Source organism: Bison bison, unplaced genomic scaffold (assembly GCF_000754665.1).
Source record: "Bison bison bison isolate TAMUID 2011002044 unplaced genomic scaffold, Bison_UMD1.0 scf7180017864221, whole genome shotgun sequence".
Lineage (NCBI taxonomy): Eukaryota > Metazoa > Chordata > Mammalia > Artiodactyla > Bovidae > Bison > Bison bison.
Genome location: NW_011494793.1, coordinates 849176 through 865847, shown reverse-complemented (window position 1 = coordinate 865847; position 16672 = coordinate 849176). Strand labels below are relative to the sequence as shown.

Here is a 16672-nt window from a genome sequence, read left to right as displayed (position 1 = left end):
CAAAAGGTTTCAGTCTGCGATTTTATTTTCTGTGACATGGTCGAAATAAAAGAAATGAGATGGAGTTGGGTTAGGGCCTGCCAAGGCTGGGGTTTGTGGAGAGGGGTGAGTGTAGCTCTAAATGGCAGTGGGAGGGACCCTGTGGTCAGGGAACAGTCCTTGTGTATCAACCATGGTGGTTACTTGAAGCTATACAGGTGATAAAATTGCAGAGAAAGAAAAGGCTCATACACACACATGCACAAACGGTTTCTGTTACTCTCTCTGTATTCTAACAATGTCCACTTCCTGGTTATAATATTGTACCCTAGTTATGCAAGATGTTACCTTTGGGGAAATCTGGGTAAAGGATACATGAAACCTCTTCCTCTTTTTTTTTTTTTTTCCAGTTTCCTATGAAACTCTATTTCAAGATAAAAAAAAAATTTTTTTTAAGAAAGTTTAGCAAGGTGCCTGAAAAATAATATGGTCTAAAGATACACGCCTCTGACCTCCACACCCACACACACTGCCTTATCCCTGCTGATGTCTAGGAATTTCTATTTGTTCTTTCAAAAGGGGCTTACTAGTGGGTGAGGTTTGACATGATTGCTTAGTGATCTTATTGAATAAGATCACGGCCGAGACAGGACCTTTCAGATCTCCATAACAACTCCCCTAGGTACTACTTCTGACTAGTTCCATTTTGGGAGAAGGCGATGGCACCCCACTCCAGTACTCTTGCCTGGAAAATCCCATGGATGGAGGAGCCTGGTAGGCTGCAGTCCATGGGGTCGCTAAGAGTCGGACACGACTGAGCGACTTCACTTTCACTTTTTACTTTCATGGATTGGAGAAGGAAATGGCAACCCACTCCAGTGTTCTTGCCTGGAGAATCCCAGGGATGGGGGAGCCTGATGGGCTGCCGTCTATGCGGTCTCACAGAGTCGGACACGACTGAAGCAACTTAGCAGCAGCAGCAGCAGTTCCATTTTACAGATGAAGAAACAGAGGCTCCAAGCCTGCCAGAGGTCATGCGCTGGAAAGGGGCAGGGCTGAGATGCTAATCTGGGCCCATCCCAAAGTACAGACCCCAGATGCTGAGTATGACCTCAGGGTCAGATTTCTCTCTGAGAACAATTGGCACACTTGGCTCTCTGTCGTAGAGCAAGCTGTTGTCGGGAGCCGCGTTAGGCATTACTGACAAAATGGAGGCATGGCCCTAAACCCCCTCCCTTTGTTCCGTAGACACGGACCCGGAATGAAGGAGTTAGGCTTTGTGATTCTGACTTGTTTTTTCCTTTCCTCGGCTGAGTTGACTGAAGAGAATATTAAGGTGCTTATCGTTTTTGAGAGGAGCATAAGAAGGCATAAAGCCTTCTGCAGCTGTGCTCAAAGAATAATTCATAAAGTTAATCACTGACATTTGTTCAAGGACTTTTACAAAAAAGTGTTCCAGGGTGAGCACACAGGCCACAGCTTGAGACCATGGGAGGGATTGCTATCTGAAGCCTATTTGTGAGGAAAGCGTTATGGCAAAGGAGTTTGGTGAATTTAGGGCTTGAGTGAGTGAAGTTGCTCAGTCGTGTCCGACTCTTAGCAACCCTATAGACTGTAGCCTACCAGGCTCCTCCATCCGTGGGATTTTCCAGGCAAGAGTACTGGAGTGGGGTGCCATTTCCTTCTCCAGAGGATCTTCCCCACCCAGGGATTGAACCCGGGTCTCCCACATTGTAGGCAGATGCTTTACCGTCAGAGCCACCAGGAATTTAGGGCTTAGGAATAATTAAAATAGTTAGAAGCCAAAGATTTAAGGGATGCTGTAATGTTAGCATATTCTACTATAGCTTATAGAGATTAGGGACTTTAGCGATATTATTAGCTAGAAGCCCTTTCTAAGAAATAGTGAGCTTAGGATACTAGGGGTAAACAGGACTTAGAAAGATAAGAATTAAACTGAGGAATGTGGTATGCAGCCCAGACATTAGCATGAGCTACAGTGTATTCACAAGGACACATAAGAAAAAGTAGATAAGAGAATCACTGACGAAGGAACCCCTTTTGAGGAGCAACAATGATTTTTGGAGAAAAATAAATCTGGGTCAATGGGAACTAAAAATATCAAACCTCTGACCTAATGCTTTTGTAAGAGTATAAAAAAGAATCATAAGCTTGAAATAAACAGGCAGTCCAAGAAAAATGAGAGGCTGCCTCAGTTTCTCGCCAACACCGCTCACCCCTTCAGGTTGAATCCCTGGCTGCTGGAGCTGGACTCCAGCAAGCTATAGTGACAGGGTAAGTGCTCAACAAACAGTGGACTCAACATTGTTAGACACACAAACGGTGTATCCAAAACCGGTCCGTCATGACTAGTCTTAACCAGTCAAGGTTAGCCCCACCTGTGATGCCAGGTGGGCCTCAGGTGCTCCTGATATGATGGGATGGGGAGGGAATTTCAGCTCTGTGGTCTTCCTCCCCCTCACCTATGCTGCTGCTGCTGCTGCTAAGTCGCTTCAGTCGTGTTCGACTCTGTGGGACCCCATAGACGGCAGCCCACCAGGCTCCCCCGTCCCTGGGATTCTCCAGGCAAGAACACTGGAGTGGGTTGCCATTTCCTTCTCCAATGCATGAAAGTGAAAAGTGAAAGTGAAGTCGCTCGGTCGTGTCCAACTCTTAGCAACCCCATGGACTGCAGCCTACCAGGCTCCTCCGTCCATGGGATTTTCCAGGCAAGAGTACTGGAGTGAGGTGCCATTGCCTTCTCTGCCCCCTCACCTATAATCCCAGTCAAATCATGAGAAAGCACCAACCAAGCCCAGACTGAGGGACATTCTATAAAAGACCTGGCCAGTACTCCTCAAAACAGTCATGAAAACCTGTTGCAGACCAGAGTAGCCTCAGGAGACAAAGGATGAAATGCAAGTGTGGAATCCTGGGACAGAAAGACATTGATGGGAGAACTGTAGAAATCCAAATGAAGTCTGGAGTCTAGTTACTAGTCATGTACAGATAGTAAATATTGATGTTCATTTCTGAGTTCCAGTAAATGTACCTCGATCATACTTACTCTTATATGAGTAAGAGAAATCTACACTATCTTTGTATCTTTATAACGTTGTAACTTTTTTGTTAATCTAAAATTATCCTCAAATAAAATTTTTAAAAATGGATTATCTCCTTACTAGAATTACTATATATACAGTAAATAGCAGTCAATATATTTTAATAAAATACTATTAGTATAAATTACTACATTCAATACCTTTTAATAAATCAATATATGTAATATGTTGATCAAATGAATTTATATATTTTATAGTGTGGGTAATATAAATCCATATATTTAATATTTTATAACATAAATTCATATATTTAATAGTATGGATAACATGAATTCATATAGTTAATAGTTTGGATAATATAAATTCATATATTTAATAATGTGAGGGCTTCCCTGGTGACTTGGTGGTAAAGAATCTGCCTGCCACTGTAGGAGATACGGGTTTGATCCCTGATCCGGGCAGATCCCAGACGCCAGAGCAACTAAGCTGGTGCCCCACACCTATTGAATCTGTGCTCTAGAGCCCGGAAAACGCACCTACTGAGTGCACACTGCAATTACTGAGGCTCTCGTGCCCTAGAGCCTCTGCTTTGCAACAAGAGAAGCCACCGTAATGAGAAGCTGGTGCACCGCGACTGAGGAGCGGCCCCCACTCCCTGCAACTGGAGAAAGCCCGCGCAGTGAGGAAGAAGGCTCCACACGGCCAAAATAATAAATAAAATTATATAAAAAATAAGGTGGGTGATGTAAACTGTCATACTAATAAGGCGTAAACTGACGTTGCTGCTGCTGCTGCTGTCACTTCAGTCGTGTCCGAGTCTGTGTGTTACTTACTAATCCATAAATAATAAGAACCTTTTTCTTACTGAAAGAACCTATTTCTTTCCTGAGTCAGCAAGCAATGGGGCAATGGCTTGATCTCACTGCCTTTTTAGAAACACCTTTCTGCTAGCCCGGTGTGGAGGACGGAAGGGGCAGAGGACGAGGCTCGAGGTGAGAGGTGAGGGAGCAGGTGATGAACTCAGCACAGAGGGGAAACTCTTCTCCCCTCCTTGGGCAACAGAGACTCCTTCTTCCTTCGCTTCAGTTTTCAGAGGCAGGTACATTGATGAAGGACAATTTCCTCAGTAGAAGCCGGCTCTCAGCTAGCCCGGGGTGACCCACTCTTCCAGAAGTTTTCCCAGAACTGTCCTGGGTTTGGCCCTAAGAACCCTGAATCCTGGGAGGGTCTCGGTCCCAGGTGTATGGGGATGGTGGTCATCCTAGGACAAGTCCCCCGAAGCCAGGAGCCTGCCTGAGAGAAGGGAAGGAGCCCGAAGAGAAGAACCCTAAGATGCTGAAATTAACCAGGATGTGACTACACTCTCTTGGATCAGAAAAATAATCTTTCTCAGAACTGGGCCTCCGGGAGCTAGGTTGGTTTAGCATTTATAGAAATGCAGGCGGTGGTGTTTGGATAAAGCCTGACGTGTATTTTGAACCCCTGGGCATTTCCCAGGGACCCTAGGGGAGTCTTGGCAGCCTCACCTGACCGGTGGTAGCGGTACCACCGCTCCTGGCTGATGAGCCCCAGTCTGCGGGCCTCCTGGGCTCCGGAGCGCAGTGCAGAGAGCAGGGTGGCCTCTTCAGGCCCAGAGGCCTCCCCAGTGCCCAGGGCCTGCAGCAGGTAGGCGGGGGGCACCGCGTTCTCGTCTCTCCAGAAGCATCGTGCCACCAGCTCCAGGTCGCGGGGCCTGGCGGTCAGCTGAGCCTTCAGCGCCTCCCACTCCTTTTCCTCGATCCGTGTGGGGACGGGGCAGGGGCCGTACTGGTCACCCACGAGGGCCTGGAGGAGAGAGAGTTGGAGAGGGGTGGTATTGGGCTCAAGTCTCGGCTCAGGCACTTAGCTCAGTGACCCTGGGTGAGGCATGCCGAGCCCTTAAAATGAGCCTGGTGGTTGTTCCACAGAGATAATTAGATTAATGTAAGCAGATCGGTTAGGGGTCCCCAGAGAAAGGGAACCGGTAATGGCTTTCTTGACATAAGAGAAACCATTTTGGCCTAAGCCATTTTGTGATTGAAGCCTGGTCTCAATGCTTGCCCTTGAACACATCTAAGTAATTAATTATCTTAAGGGAAGTGAGACAATGCAGGAATAAAGGAAAAGCAGTCAAGAAACAGTCCAATAGTCCAGTTGTTAGGGGGAACCACTGACTAAAGCCACCCACCCTAGCCAGGCCCAGTAGTGACCACCTGCATGAGTTATCTTAAACAGGGGGTCCTGGTAAGGGATGCAGAATCCCCTGAGGAGGGAAATGTCAAAAGGTGGTTCAGCGGTAAAGAACCTGCCTGCAATACAACAGATGCGGTTCCATCCCTGGTTGCGGAAGATCCCCTGGAGAAGGGGAAGGCTACCCACTCCAGTATTCTTGCCTGGAGAATCCCATGGACACAGGAGCTTGGAGGGCTACAGTCCATGGTGTCGCAAAAACGTCAGACGTGACTTAGCAACGAAACAATACAGAAAGAGACTCTAGTTCAGATATCCTACCAGCCTTCCAGGATCCTTCTCGCTGGGATCCATCTTGGCTGATGTGGTGCATGCACCATCAGGAAGGACCCGGAGTCAGAGTAACTGGCCAGAGACAACCCAGCAACCAAGTCAATTACCATAATACTGGGGGCTGGGAGCCACGTGGCAGGGCAGTTCTCCTGGGTTCCCTTTTACTACTGTTCTCTGCCCAGGCATACTTTCCCAATAAAGTCTCTCGCTTTGTCAACATGTATGTCTCCTCGGACAATTCATTTCTGACTGTTGGACAGGAGCCTGCTCTTGGGTCCTGGAAAGTGTTCCCCTTCTTGCAACACAGTGATAAAACAGACTCCTTGTTAATCTTCAAAGGATATAGATATAATATGTCTTTGAGTTCTGCAGGAACTAAGACTCCTGCCCAGGTGGAATATAGGATGATGGTGTAGACCCTCCTTGACTTCAATCAACCAAAGCTTGGACGCTGTGGACCTTTGTCCCAATTCTAGGCTGAATCACCTCTGCTCAAATCACTTCATGAATATGCATGCCCCCTTGGCTTAAAATTTTCTCAGTTTTGCTGTTCAGGGAGACACTGCTTTGGAAAAAGTCTCTGGTGTTTTCCTGACTTGTTGCAAGTAATAAGTCCTTCCAGGCTTCCCTGGTGGCTCAGTGGTAAAAAATCCGCCTAGCAATGCAAGAGACATGGGTTCGATCCCTGGTTTGAGAAGATTCCACATGCCTCCAGGCAACTAAGCCTGTGCGCTGCGACTACCGAGCCCACGTGTTGCAACTGCTGAAACCCTCATGCCCTGGAGACCCTGTTCTGTGATAAGAGAAGCCACTGCAATGAGAAGCCGGTGAGTAGCTTCTCAGAGAGTAGCCCCTGCTCGCTGCAACTAGAGAAAGCCCACGTGCAGCAACAAAGACCCAGAGCAACCAAAACTAAACTAATTAAAATTTTTAAAAAAGAGTTGATCTGGAAAGGGAGATGGTGAGATCCCCATGCAGAATATCTTCCCCGAATATATATATTGAGCCAAACCCATGACAGCTGCTCAGCAGACAGCAGTGACCAAGACAGGGTTGGGCCCTGCCTTCCTGGACCTTGGAGTCTTAACAGGAGAAACAGGCTTCAGTCTGAGAATTGCACCAGTGTCAGTATTTCAGCTGCTCATCGTCCTAAGAGGAAAAGGCAAATTAGGTCACACGAGGGCCGTGGAGTCAGAGAAATTCCCCTGAGGGAGTGAGGATCAAGCTACAGAATAAGACACGAGAAGGAATGCCCCGGCAGAGGGCTTGCAGGGGGAACAGTACATGCAAAGGCCCTGGGATATACTGTGCGGGAAAGACAGGGTCTACAGAACCAACAGGGAAGGGGCAGTAAAGGGGGATAAGGCCATCCCCTGGGATGATTTTGCAGGGCTTGCAGAGACCCTAAGATGTGGGTCTTATTGCAAGAATATAGGAGGCCGTCTTTCCACCTTCAGCATGCATGAAGAAAGTGCAAACTGGAATTCAAGAGAATTAGGCTGGAGAAGGCCTAGGACAGTGGACCCAAAGTCTTGAATTTCTTCACTATGTAAAATGGAAGCAATCAACCCTCCCTTCTTCATTGGGACATACCAGAATATTCCAGGGGGTGTGTACCTGGGAAACCTGAATGACTTGAATCTGTGATGATGGTGTAATGGAGCAGGACCCTAGGGGACAGACCCCCTCCCCCATATCCTCACCTTTAGCTCCGCCCTGAAATACATAGAAAACAGTATCTGATGCACATTTCCTGAGTTGTCTTGCAAAAAAAGAAAGTGTGAGTCGCTCAGCTGTGTCCAGCTTTTTGCAACCCTATGGACTGTAGCCCACCAGGCTCCTCTGTTCATGGGATTCTCCAGGCAAGAATACTGGAGTGGGTTGCCATTCCCTTCTCCAGGGGATCTTCCCAACTCAGGGACTAAACCCAAGTCTCCTGCATTCCAGGTGGATTCTTAACTGTATAAGCCACCAGGAAAGCCCAGTGTGAAAACCCTCACCAAATGGAAGAAATTCACTTCGTGATGATCATGAACACATAGCCCCCAGACCTATGGCACCTAAGGACTGGTAACGTTAACCCCTGTGATACCACCCTGTTACCTCATCATCAACCAATCAGAGAACTGTGTGAGTTGATCCCATACCCTGCAACTCTACTCCCTCACCTGGCCTTTAAAAATGCTTTCCTAAAAGTCATCTGGGAGTTCAGGGGTTTTGAGCACTAGCTGCCCTGGACTCCTTGCTTGGCACCTGCAGTCAACGCTGTGCTTTACTCCATGACAACTCAATGTTGGTAGATTGGTTTTATTCTGCATGGGCTTGTGGATCCAAGTTTGGTTTGGTAACAACGAGGTGTTGAAGAGGATTCCAGTCTCCAACTGCCTTTCTTGAAGGCAGAGCCTTGGACGAGCAAGAGGAGTTGGAAAAGATGCAGCCAGCCAACCACAAACCAGAGCTCTCAGGAAGGAGACAGAAGACACAAGATGCTCCTGTCTGTGGGACCAGAGCAACAGGAATGGGAGGAGCTTGAAAGAAGCTCAAGTTGCCACCACCAGGAGCAACTCTCTGGAGATGCTGGAGCTGCAGGTGGCCCGAGAGACCCAGAGCTTCTAGAAGGAAGAGCCATGGGGAGCTGTCCCCTGCCGCACTGCCTAATGACTTATTTACCAGAGAGATGCCTCTCCAAGGGCCTCCACTGCATCTCTGAGTTTGGTGGAAAGCCCCCTAAACCAGAGCCACTGAAGGAGAATGAAGCCGTGATTCTCAAGAGTTAGAGGGGAGACACCTGTTTCAGGAGGAACACAGGAAGTGGCTAAAGGTCAGCTTGCCGCCCAAGGAACCCTTCTGGAAGGATTTGTGAGGTCCCTGGGCCTTTCAGGCCTGGGGGAAGCTCCGAGATCACCCTCCCTCCCATCCACCATCCCCCATGCCACCTGGAAGCTGCGTTGCGCTTTTGGCTGCCTGCAATTTCGGTTGCAAAATGGAAGTCCTCCTGGAGTTCCTTTTCTCCCCATCTCCCTTTTTTTCTTTACGAAACTTTTGCCTTTTCTTTTTTTCTTTGAAATGCAACAAAATGATCAATCATCAGTCTCAATCATCAGCAAAAGCAGAAAACTGGGGGGGAAAATCGCAAAGGAGATACATAAGTCAGAGGATTTTGTTGTTGTTGCTTAATCACTCAGTTGTGTCCGATTCCTTGTGACCCCATGGACTGTAGCCCTCCAGGCTTCTCTGTCCGTGGGATTTCCCAGGCAAGCATACTAGAGTGGGTTGCCATTTCCTTCTCCAGGGGATCTTCCAAACTTATGGATTAAACTCACATCTCTTGCATTGGCAGGCAGATTCTTTACCACTGAGTCACAAGGGAAGCAACTCAGAAGGTAGAGCCTTTAAAATATTAGACTGTATCTTAAAGCAATAATAATTAAAATAGGGAGCCATACTCAATACTTGGCAACAAATTTTTAAGGGACAAGAATCTGAACAAGTTTAAACATATATATGCATTTGTACTCAGTTGCTTCAGTCGTGTCTGACTCTTTTCGACTCTTTGAAGTACACCTGCCAAGCTCCTCTGTCCATGGGATATTTCAGGCAAGAATAGTGGAATGAGTTGCCACTTCTTCAAGGCTCCAGGGAATCTTCCCCACCCAGGGATCAAACCTATGCCTCCTGTGTCTCCTGCATTGCAGATGGATTCTTCACCTGCTGAGCCATTATGGATGTATGTAACTGAATCACTTAGCTGTACACTTGAAACCAACACAAGTTGAAAATCAGCTATAAAATAAAAATAATAAAGAATTCAATAAAAAATAAAGACATGAAATCAAGTGATTCAAACCTCCAGTTATAAGTAAGTCCTGGGGACATAGTGTACAGCATGGTGACTGCAGTTAACACCGCTGTAGGGCATATTTGAAAATTGCTAAGAAAGTAAACCCTAGACATTCTCATCACTAGGAAAACCATTTCCCTTTTTCATAGCTATATAAGCAGCTGGGTGTCAACTAATATTATTTAATAATCATTTCACGATACATGTAAATCAAGTCATTATGTTGTATACTTTAAACCCATACAGTGCTGGATGTCAGTTACAGCTCAACAAAGCAGGGAAGAAAGAAAAATTGATGTCAACCTACAAAGAAAAGTATAGGAGGAAAGCATGAAAACACAGTGGTAAGTGTACAGATAAAACTTAATACATAGTAAAGCTTTTCACATCTGTCACCCAGATCTTAGTTTTTGTTTTTTTTAAGGAGATGTAATCTCTAAAGGAGATCAGTCCTGGGTGTTCTTTGGAAGGACTGATGTTGAAGCTGAAACTCCAATACTTTGGCCACCTCACGCGAAGAGTTGACTCACTGGAAAAGACTCTGATGCTGGGAGGGATTGGGGGCAGGAGGAGAAGGGGACGACAGAGGATGAGGTGGCTGGATGGCATCACCGACTCGATGGACGTGAGTTTGAGTGAACTCCGGGAGTTGGTAATGGACAGGGAGGCCTGGCGTGCTGCAATTCATGGGGTCGCAAAGAGTCGGACATGACTGAGCGACTGAACTGAACTGAACTGATCTCTAAAGCAGCACTAGAACTTTCAGCAACCCTGGAAGTGTTCATACCCATGCTGTTCAACACGGTGGCCACTTGACACATGCGGCCACTGAGCCGCTGGAATGCGGCTGGTGCAACCGAGGAACTGAAGTTTTAATTCTGCCTGATATTAGTCAATTTAAATCACCACATGTGGTTCGTGGCTACTACACTGGGCAGTGGGCTTCCCAGGTGGCATTAGTGGTAAAGAAACTGCCGGCCAAGGCAGGAGACATAAAAGACATGGATTCGATCCCTAGGTCGGGAAGATCCCCTGGAGAGGGCGGGCACAGCAATCCACTCCAGTATTCTTGCCTGGAGAGTCCCATGGACAGAGGAGCCTGGTGGGCTACAATCCATAGGGTTGCAAAGAGTCGAACACCACTGAAGCGACTTAGAATGCATGCATGCACACTGACTGGGCAGGGCAATTTTAAGTCCAAATGGGCTTCATTTATTTGTCTTTGTTTCTCTAGAAAACAGCTTTTATAAACCTTCTTTTACCTTTTACTTGCTATATGCTTGTCTCCAGAAGTTTTTTTGGGGAGCTGCTCAAAGCTTGTTTTTGATTAAGATGTATTGGGCAAAGATACTTTCTTGACTTTTTCTCTCTTTACTTTCTAGGACAGGTTTAAGCAAACTTTCCATCAAGGGCCAAATAAAGGCTTGTGCCAATAAAGGTTTATTTACAAAAACAAGTAGAAGGCCGGATTTGCCCCATGGGCTGTGGTTTGCTGATCCCTGCTCTAGGATTTACGAGCCAAAATTCTCTAGTTCTTGGTATATTTGAAACTTGGTGATGTAATAAATCAAAGTTTTGGAATATCATATGCTGATTATAACATAAACCTTTAATTGTGAGCTGGAGATTGTTCTGGTATCAGAGAGAGTTTAGTTGGGGAGGAGAGAAGACCCTGGTTAGTCTTGCCTAGGATCAGAAGAAGTTAGCTCCTGAGGCATGCTCAAAAAAGGGACACAGAGATTGCTCCCAATAACACAGGGCACATGAGAGAAAAAAATTTGCATACCCTGTAGATTTTCACCTTCTCTATGGTTTTCTAGGATCTAAAAGTCCCCCAAACAAAGCTCATGATGTGGGAAAGCTCAGAGCAAATTTTAAGATGCCTTTGGGCTTCAGCACTCTGTTCTGCCACTCACCTGCTGCTTCCACTTGACTGCTACTGTCTGGATTCTGGCTAGCTCTTCAGAAAAATGGGTGCTGTGATAAATTAGCAATGTCTGCCATGGGCAGGCTATGAAGATTGAGCATGATAGCAGACATGCCACCCACTTCCCTCCATTGACGGGTTTGGTCTAGAAACAGGGCCATATCCTGGGGCTAGAATGAGAAGTAAGAGTTCATCTGTCCCTCCCAAGAGACTCACAACAAAAGCTGGCCCTATGGATGTTTTCTGACACCGGTCAAGCTCCTCCAAGCAGAGTTCTGTGGTCATGTGGTTAGTGGCCTCAGTGTTCCGAATACCCCACCTCAGGTCAACCACCTGGAAATGACAAGCATGGGTTTGTCAGGAAAGTGGCAGGATGGGTGATGTTTTTCAATTCCTTTTGATAAAGGCATAAAGTTTCTTTCAGTCATTTTTTATTTAAATGGCAACCCACTCCAGTGTTCTTGCCTGGAGAATCCCAGAGACGGCGGAGCCTGGTGGGCTGACGTCTATGGGGTCACACAGAGTTGGACACGACTGAAGCGACTTAGCAGCAGCATGCAGCATGCCAGATCTTAGTTCCTGGACCAGATATCCAACCCTGGCCCCCTGCCTTGGGAGCTCGGAGTCTTAGCCACTGGACCACCAGAGAAGGCCCTCTTTCAGTAATTTGACAACCTTTCCTCAAAGAGGGATGTCTGGATTAAAAGAACTTGAATGATACCCATAATCCCAGTGTAATCATGAGAAAAATATCAGACAGACCCAAATTGGAGGTATGCCACAGGACTCCCAGGCAATATTCCCCACAACTGTACTGCTCATGAGTACGAAGGAGAAGACCAAGGAGCTGTCCCAGCCACAGGATACTGGGGAGCTGGCACAACTCAATGTAAGAGTTCCTTGGCCTTCTAAATGTAACCGAGTTCTCCAGCCAGAAAGGAGACACAGATGGTGATAGTCTGAAAGTCTGGAGGTTGCTTAAAGGCAATGTACCAATGTCCATTTCTTAGTCATAACAAACATGCTCCGATAATAGAAGATGTTCACAACAGGGGAAAAAGTGGGTGGGTGGGGGCATATGGAGACTCTATCCTACAGGCAATTTTCCTGCAAATCTGAATTCCAAACTCAAACGTTTACTTAAAAATATTTTAAAACATTTTTAAAGAACTTGGGCATTTTCAAACTGTTCCTTTTAAACAAGGACATGTCCACCCTTGTTTGCAGAGCTTTCTTTGCTAAGGAGGGTTTTCGCTTGGCCAGAATCAGACGTGGCCAAGTGTCCTGGGCAACTGCACGCTTTCAGTCCATTTTGGCCCACTGGCTGGAGGTGGGGCTGAGTAGAATGGTTTAATTCAAGCAGTGAAGCTGACCAAGCAGAAAGCTGGGATGAGGAGAGAGTGGGTGGGACTCAGAACAGGCCATGTCTCCCTCAATTCTTTTGTCCAGAGAGAAGGACATAAAATTCCTAATAAACTACAGCATGGGGTAAAAGAACTACAGTACCGGATGTGGCTGGAGGAGGAAAGGGAAAAGGAAAAAGGCTCAGCCACTGGGTCCGCACAAGAAACTCCATCTCTCTAGGCCACTGTCTCCCAGCCTGCATCTTGAGGGTGTTTGTTGCCTTAGTCGCACATTAAAGGGACGCACACGAGGCGTTTCATCAGTGCTCAGCACCTATGTCTTCCTTTATAGCATCTCTGCGACTGAATCATGTCTCATGATCAGTGAGGGCCCCTTTCTTAGTAATGTAGAGGGACTTTCCTGGTAGTCCAGTGGCTAGGCTCTCTGGATGACTGTTGTAAATGGCAAAGAGACAGCATCAACTGAGGCTGAGACTCCAAAGATGGTTTATCAGTTTCCGCTTAGAAACATGCAGCCATCTACATCCCCACCCTGGGATCGGTGCCCTCTATCTAGGGCCCATGGGGACTGCCCAGCTGGTGCACGTCTCACATGCATACCCACCCAAATATCCCACAGCCCTCATAGATACCCGCTAAAGCTGTTCCAGTGTCGGGAGGGCTGGAGGACAGGACAAAGCAACGATGAAAGTGACATGCAAGGCTTCCCTGGTAGCTCAGGGGTAAAGAATCAGCCTGCCAATGCAGGAGACACAGGTTTGACCCCTGATCCAGGAAGATCCCGCGTGCCACAGAGCAACTCACCCCTTGCACCAGAACTACTGAGCCAATGCTCTAGGGCCTGGGAACCACAGCTGCTGAAGCCCACATGTTCTAGAGCCCCTGCTCCACAGCAAGAGAAGCCTGCGTCATCCATCACACCCACAGCCCCCACCGTCATTTTGTAAAGTATTTTTTCTTATTGATTTACTTATTTGGCTGTGCTAGGTCTAGGGGTGGCATGTGAGCTCTTAGTTGCAGCATGTGGGGTCTAACTCCCTGACCAGGGATCAAACCTGGGACCCCTGCATTGGGAGCAACGAAGAGTAGCCCCTGCTCTCTGCAACTAGAGAAAGCCCATGTACAGCAACGAAGACCCAGCACAGCCAAAGAGAAGAAGAAAGTAAATCTTATTAAAAAAAAAAAAAAAGTGGCATGCCCAAGGAGCAGAGTTGCAAGGCATCCACTCCCAGTACTTTGGCACACCACCAGGGTTGACTGCAGTGCCCATGGCCACGACCTCTCCGCCTGCCTTCTTCAGAGGACTTTCATCTGTAGTTCTGGTGTGGAGCCCCTCTGAGCAAGGAGCCCGTATGCCTGCCCGGGTTGCTGAGACAGTGAGGGGTCGGGGGGCAATTACCTCGAACATCAGGCCATGCTTCTGGCAGAAGGTCTGCACTTCGGGGTAGGCGGTGCTCTGGAGGGCTTCCCTCTCTGCGTCCATATCTGCAACGAACGGCATGGAGGCTAGGAACCGGACAAACTCAGAACTCGTCCCTGCCTCACAGCTCTGCTTTTAGCCTCAGGTGCTCTTACAAAGGAAAGCTGGGACAAACCTAGTGTGTGTGCTCAGTCACTCTAGTCGTGTCTGACTCTGTGACCCTACGGACCGTAGCCTAGCCTTCCAGGCTGCTCTGTCCATGGTGATTCTCCAGGCAAGAATACTGGAGTGGGTTGCCATGCCCTTTTTCAGGGGACCTTCCTGACCCAGGGAGGGAACCTGCGTCTCTTACACATCCTGCATCGGCAGGTGGGTTTTTTACCACTGGCACCAACAAACCTAGACGGTGTATTAAAAAGCAAAGACACCTGTTTGCCAACAAAGGTCTGTATAGTCAAGGCTATATTCTTTCCAGTAATCATGTACAGATGTGAAAGTTGGACCATAAAGAAGGCTGAGCACCGAAGAACTGATGCTTTTGAATTGTGCTGGAGAAGGCTTTTGAGAGTCCCTTGGACTGCAAGGAAATCAAACCAGCCAATCCTAAAGGGAATCAACACTGAATACTCATCAGAAGGACTGATGCTGAAGCTGAAGCTCCAAAACTTTGGCCTCCTGAGGTGAAGAGCTGACTCATTGGAACAGACCCTGATTCTGGGAAAGATCAAGAAGGACAAAAGGGCAACAGAGGATGAGATGGTTGGATGGATCCATCACTGACCCAATGGACATGAACTTGGGCAAACTCCAGGAGATGGTGAGGGGCAGGGAGGCCTGGCATGCTGCAGTCCATGGGGTTGCAAAGAGTCGGACACAACTTGGTGATTGAACAACAACAACTCTTACAAAGGTTAGGACCGTTCATGAAGAATCAAAAGCTACAAAAAATAGGAGGCATGCCAGAAAGACCAACTATGCCTGAGACTTTCCTAGTGTTAGTGCTAAAAATCCCACATCCCAGGAAACCCCTCAGACCCAGCTAACCAGTATGGTTGTTCGCCTTTGGTTAGGGTTGCCAGATAAAATACAGGACACCCCATTGATTTGCATTTCAGATAAGTAATGAGAAGCCTGGTAGCATAAGTGCAGCCCACTCCCTGAACTCCAGAATGTGCATTTCTGACAAGCCCTGTTCCATGTGTAACACAAATCACTTGTTAGCATAAGTATGTCCCTCTCTGCACACTGGCGGTGGTGGATTACTCACTCAGTCGTGTCTGACTCTTTGTGACCCCACGGACTGCCAGGCTCTTCTGCCCGTGGGATTTCCCAGGCAAGAATACTGGACTGGGTCACTATTTCCTTCTCCGAGGGATTTTCCTGCCCCAGGGATCGAATCCACGTCTCCTACATTGCAGGCAGTCTTCACTGCATGCAGATTCTTTACTGCTGAGCCACCAGAGAAGCCGCTCTTTGCGACCCCATAGACTATAGCCTACCAGGCTCCTTTGTCCATGGGATTTTCCAGGCAAGAGTACTGGAGTGGGTTGCCATTTCCTTCTCCAGCTCTGCACACTATCTTATACTAAAAGATCATTGGTTGTTTACTTCAAACGCAAACTGAGCTGGGTATCCTGGTTTTGCTGGTTATGGTGGTGGTTTGGTTTCTTATTTTTGATAAATCTGGCAGCCCTGCCTAGGGTAAATCTGGATTCTAAGATTATTTTCTACCACTTGCCTTCATTGTATGGCCTTGTGCCAAGCATCATGCTATCCTTGGTTTCCTCCTCTGTAAAAAGTGGGTGATGCCTCTACTCTGCAGGGCTACAAGCTCCCCAAAGTCAAAAACCTCTGCTCTGTCTAAGTCATTGCTAATTTCTCAGCACTCAACACAGATACCGAATAAATGTTGATGGAACCATTGAGGCTGCACCTATTGTAATGTAAGCATTCAAGAATTATTTGTTTTCTCCACGTAGCCAGGGGAGGGTCACTTTAGTGTCCATGAAAAGACTCCCAAAGCGGCTAGTACGAAGAAGCTGCCAGGGTCCTAGCACAGGCACTGAGCTGAATGCCAATCTTGGACCTGCCTCCTACTCCCTTCCTGTGCCTGTCCTATGAATTCCACAGGTTATTTATATTTGTCCATAAAATGTCCTCTGTGAAGTTACTTTATGTCCAAACACTACAAAGGATCTCTGGTGGTCCAGTGGTTAAGACACAGGTTCAATCCTTGGTCAGGGAGCTAAGATCCTGTTTGCATGCGTGCTAAGTCACTTGAGTCAAGTCCAATTCTTTGCAACCCCATGGACTGTAGCTAGCCAGGCTCCTCTGTCTATGGGATTCTCCAGGGAAGAACACTGAAGTGGGTTGCCATTTCCTCCTCGAAGGGATCTTCCTGACCCAGGGATAGAATCTGAATCTCTTATGTCTCCTGCAGTGGCAGGCAGATTCTTTACCACCCAGCAACACCTGGGAAGCCCCAAGATCCCGCAAGACAAAAATGCCAAAAAAAAAAAAAGCATCAAGGATACAATG

General features: G+C 47.3%; 1 protein-coding gene across 1 annotated transcript in view; it reads right to left on the bottom strand.

Annotated features, from left to right (window-relative positions):
* NWD1 (NACHT and WD repeat domain containing 1) overlaps positions 1 to 14122 on the bottom strand; it is a 74544-nt gene extending 60422 nt beyond the window's left edge. Inside the window, exons 1-3 of the mRNA XM_010845673.1 lie at positions 14114 to 14122; positions 11567 to 11683; positions 4568 to 4865 (exon numbers count right to left, since the gene is read on the bottom strand). Coding sequence (XP_010843975.1) covers positions 4568 to 4865; positions 11567 to 11683; positions 14114 to 14122 — 424 coding nt within the window. The remainder of the gene's footprint in view (positions 1 to 4567; positions 4866 to 11566; positions 11684 to 14113) is intronic.
* Positions 14123 to 16672: the final 2550 nt, after the last annotated feature.